The 4165-nt window shown below is 30.1% G+C and overlaps 1 protein-coding gene across 1 annotated transcript in view; it reads left to right on the top strand.

The window, feature by feature from the left end:
* The first annotated feature begins 739 nt into the window (after positions 1 to 739).
* Positions 740 to 4165, top strand: part of LOC102670710 (mothers against decapentaplegic homolog 4) — a 5273-nt gene continuing 1847 nt past the window's right edge. Inside the window, exons 1-10 of the mRNA XM_031511127.1 lie at positions 740 to 982; positions 1050 to 1255; positions 1377 to 1525; positions 1596 to 1875; positions 2060 to 2317; positions 2735 to 2875; positions 3084 to 3272; positions 3336 to 3509; positions 3578 to 3832; positions 3902 to 4164. Coding sequence (XP_031366987.1) covers positions 1189 to 1255; positions 1377 to 1525; positions 1596 to 1875; positions 2060 to 2317; positions 2735 to 2875; positions 3084 to 3272; positions 3336 to 3509; positions 3578 to 3832; positions 3902 to 4164 — 1776 coding nt within the window. The 5' untranslated portion in view covers positions 740 to 982; positions 1050 to 1188. The remainder of the gene's footprint in view (positions 983 to 1049; positions 1256 to 1376; positions 1526 to 1595; positions 1876 to 2059; positions 2318 to 2734; positions 2876 to 3083; positions 3273 to 3335; positions 3510 to 3577; positions 3833 to 3901; position 4165) is intronic.

Genomic DNA, 4165 nt, shown 5'->3' on the forward strand with positions numbered 1-4165 from the left:
AGTTGTATATTGTGCATTTTACATAAATTAAATGGTACAATTTTATTATTTGAATCGTAAAAAAATTATTTTGATTCTAACATTTATTAAATTATATATAATTATTTTTATATAATTTTTAATATTTTATTTTATTATTGTAATTAAATTTTTATATATTTAAATTTGGAAATACAATCTAATAAAAAGTAATTCATTTTCTTTTATTTTTATATTTATTCTGATACTAATTATAGTATAATAAATATTATATTTATTATAATATTATATATATTATAATAAATATAATATTTATTATACTATATTTGTTATTAATTTTTATCTTGTAATTGAAATTAAGTTGAATGTGATCTTTAATAAATGTATTTTATATGATTAAAAATCAATAAATAAATATAATTAATATATGGATTAATTATTGAAGTTCAAATTTATGATTAGTATTCAATTACCCAATAGTTATTATTAAATCATAAAAAATTATAAATAAAGAAAAAAATGAATGAAATAATAAGTAGATTTCTTAAGTACTTTTATAGGGGTTAAATTTTTAACCTATGTAAAAAGTAAGTACTATCATATCATATAACTTTGATTTTTTGATTACTTTTTATAACATATTGTTTGAATTAGGATAGATAGAACTTGATCATAAATTAAATTCAAATGACAATATATAAGAATATTTAATATATTTTATAAGAAAGAGAAAAATCTGATGAGACAAACTAAATACGAACATTGAAACTTGCGCCTTGTAGTCTGGCGCTTTAGTCGCTTCGTCAATTGTGCATTTAGATACTAGAGATAAGTACGGTTCTGCCAGGTTCTACTGATGTCGCAACAATTCAATCTAACCTACGAAAAAAATTAACAGCGTCTTGTTCGAAGTAACTGTCAGTTCATAATACGTCAACGTAAAGTGATTCTATTAAAATTATTTTATATATTTCCGATTTTTATTAGTTCATTAACTGATAAGGTTTGTTTTCTACTTCTTAATATTTTATAACTGATTTTCAATTTGTTTAACTATTTCATATTTTCAGCGAATTCATATCTACAACACATGGCTAATAGATCCTTGCTAAATGATAAATCATAAAAATTTGAATATATCGAAACTAAGAATAAGAATAGTATCTCACTCGAAGAATTGGAACGGTATTCGCCACGGCTTTCACAGAGATGGTTGGATTGGCGGGCGGGGGAGGTCATCTGTATCCCTCGCCCCCAATGCAACCTAATCCAGAATGTAAGTTTTAATTATTTCCATAAATATATTTATATTATTTCCATAAATATTTTATACATTAATATAATCTCTTAATATAGTAAATTCCTCATTATTATTTAATATAAATATTTCCTTATAGTAAGAGAAATGACAGGAATCGCTCCTAGTGCTCCAACTAGTGCAGATGCTTGTTTAAGCATAGTACATTCTCTCATGTGTCATCGTCAGGGTGGAGAAAGTGAAGGATTTAGTAAAAGAGCTATTGAATCTTTGGTTAAAAAGCTTAAAGTAAGCATTATATAAATGTATTGAACCAACAAATTTAATTAATATTTATAATGTAATTTATGTTTTTCAGGAAAAACGAGATGAATTAGATAGCTTAATAACTGCTATTACTACAAATGGAGCTCATCCTAGTAAATGTGTTACAATACAGAGAACTTTGGATGGAAGGCTACAAGTTGCTGGTCGTAAAGGTTTCCCACATGTTATTTATGCACGAATCTGGAGATGGCCAGATTTACACAAAAATGAATTAAAACATGTCAAATACTGCCAATTTGCTTTTGATTTAAAATGTGATTCTGTATGTGTAAATCCATATCACTATGAGCGAGTTGTATCTCCTGGCATAGGTATGTCATAAAACATATTTTTCACTTTTTTTCATAGAGAGATCATGTGCTTCAATCGATGTTTTTTTTTCATTGCTTTGTTTCTTTGCAAAGCTTCTGTGAATTCATTTGTAGCACCATAAGTGTAAATGATTTATTGTTGTGGCCTTGGTGTATGATGGAATGGGTTGGTTTCCCCGCACAGACCCGTTCTTTACAGACCTATCTGGGCTGACTCTGCAGTCGGGAGTAGGCGTAGGACCAGGTGGTAGATTGGTCAAAGATGAATATTCAGTTGGTGGTGGGAGCAGTGCAACAGCTGGAGCAGTAGGATCTGCAATGGATGTTGATGGAGAAATGAACCAAACTATTCAGCATCATCCACCTACTCAACCCACTTCATCTAATAACACTCAAGCATCTCAACAAACTTTTATACCAGGTCTAGCACCACCTAATTCAAGTAAGTAAAAGTTTTTTATTTTTTTTTCAAAAAGTATAATTATCTATTATAAAAATTTGGATTTTTCATGATTATTATTTACTAAAAATGTATGTGTTCGTAGTATTTATTAGTGAAACAATTAAATTTTCTCTTAAATTAAATTGATTGATAAATGTATTTTTAAATATAGAGTTACTGGAGCTGATTTATTTAAATATAAAGCATGTTTATGTGATCAAAATCTTGTGATATAAATAAATGCACTAAAATATATATGAACAAAAAGAGCTTCATTGCAATATTATATTGTTAGAAGATTTTATTTTTTTTCTGCACATCTTTTATTAATATTGCTTTATTCAGAATTATTTTGCATTGCTAGTTTGATTTCATTTTAGCTTTATTCTTTCTTTTTCCTTTTATTGTTTGGCACAGCTAGTGGTGAGGGTGTGTTTGGCAGTAATGGGGGAGGGAATAATGGTGGTAATCCACATAATAAATTGGATGACAATAATTGCCCCAGACAAACCTGGATTCCTACACCTCATCATCCTACAACACGTAACATTCATCATCGTACGTATTAAATAGAATGCTTTCTTACATTCTATTTTCTGTCTACTTGCCAGTTAATTTTTGTTGCTTTTTGCTAATTTCATAAATATTTGCAATATGTAATCTGACATAATAATTAATTTCAGAAATACTGGCTATAGTTTGAGAATAGTTGAGAATATTTTATGTTATGTTGCCTATATTGTGTACGAGTTATTTGATTTTGCAGCAGTAGTACATCCAATGAGTCACACCGTAGGTAGCCAACAGCAGTCATTGAATACATCTAGTGGAAACAGTGGAACACAGATGCTGAGTCCTTCACAGGGACAATCTACTGAAACATTTTATGGAACAAATACACCTCCTCAAGATCTTAATCAACCACCTACTGTTGATGCATTAGCAGCATCTTTAGGTATGTTATTTCTAATTTATCATCTTTTAGCGTTTATAAATCTCAAATTCGCTTTCTTAATAGGCGAAGGTCAAAATTCTCCTGTATCACCTGTACATCTTCATCATTCAAATGGATTTCCAGTAGGTACTGCTGCTTATAATTCAGGAGCACCACAATGGACTGGACCCAATACTTTAACATATACACAAAGCATGCAACCTCCAGATCATAGACATCTTCATCCTACTTCCTATTGTAAGTAATAAACAAATAATAAACAATATATTATATTCTAACAATATAATAACCAATATCTTTATTAGGGGGTGGTCATGGAGGTGAAGTAAGTGGAAACATCGGTGGTTTATTATCTACACAACCAGCACCAGAATATTGGTGTTCAGTTGGCTACTTTGAATTAGATACTCAAGTAGGCGAGACATTTAAAGTAAGCAGTGGTTGTCCTACTGTAACAGTCGATGGTTACGTGGATCCAAGTGGTGGCAATAGATTTTGCTTAGGAGCTTTGAGTAATGTACACAGAACAGAACAAAGTGAAAAAGCTCGTCTTCACATAGGTATATAGAATTATATTATTTTCATTTTTAATTACAATAATTCAATAATAATGATTATGAATTTTGTAGGAAAAGGAGTTGTGTTAGATTTAAGAGGTGAAGGAGACGTTTGGTTAAGATGCCAAAGTGAACATAGTGTCTTTGTACAGTCTTATTATTTAGACAGAGAAGCAGGTCGTGCACCCGGGGATGCTGTGCATAAAATTTATCCCTCTGCGTATATTAAAGTCTTTGATTTACGACAGTGTCATAAACAAATGAGAGGTCAAGCTGCTACTGCTCAAGCTGCAGCTGCCGCTCAAGCTGCAGCTGTAGCAGGACATCTAACACATG

Source organism: Apis dorsata, unplaced genomic scaffold (assembly GCF_000469605.1).
Source record: "Apis dorsata unplaced genomic scaffold, Apis dorsata 1.3 scaffold_292, whole genome shotgun sequence".
NCBI classification, from domain to species: Eukaryota; Metazoa; Arthropoda; class Insecta; order Hymenoptera; family Apidae; genus Apis; species Apis dorsata.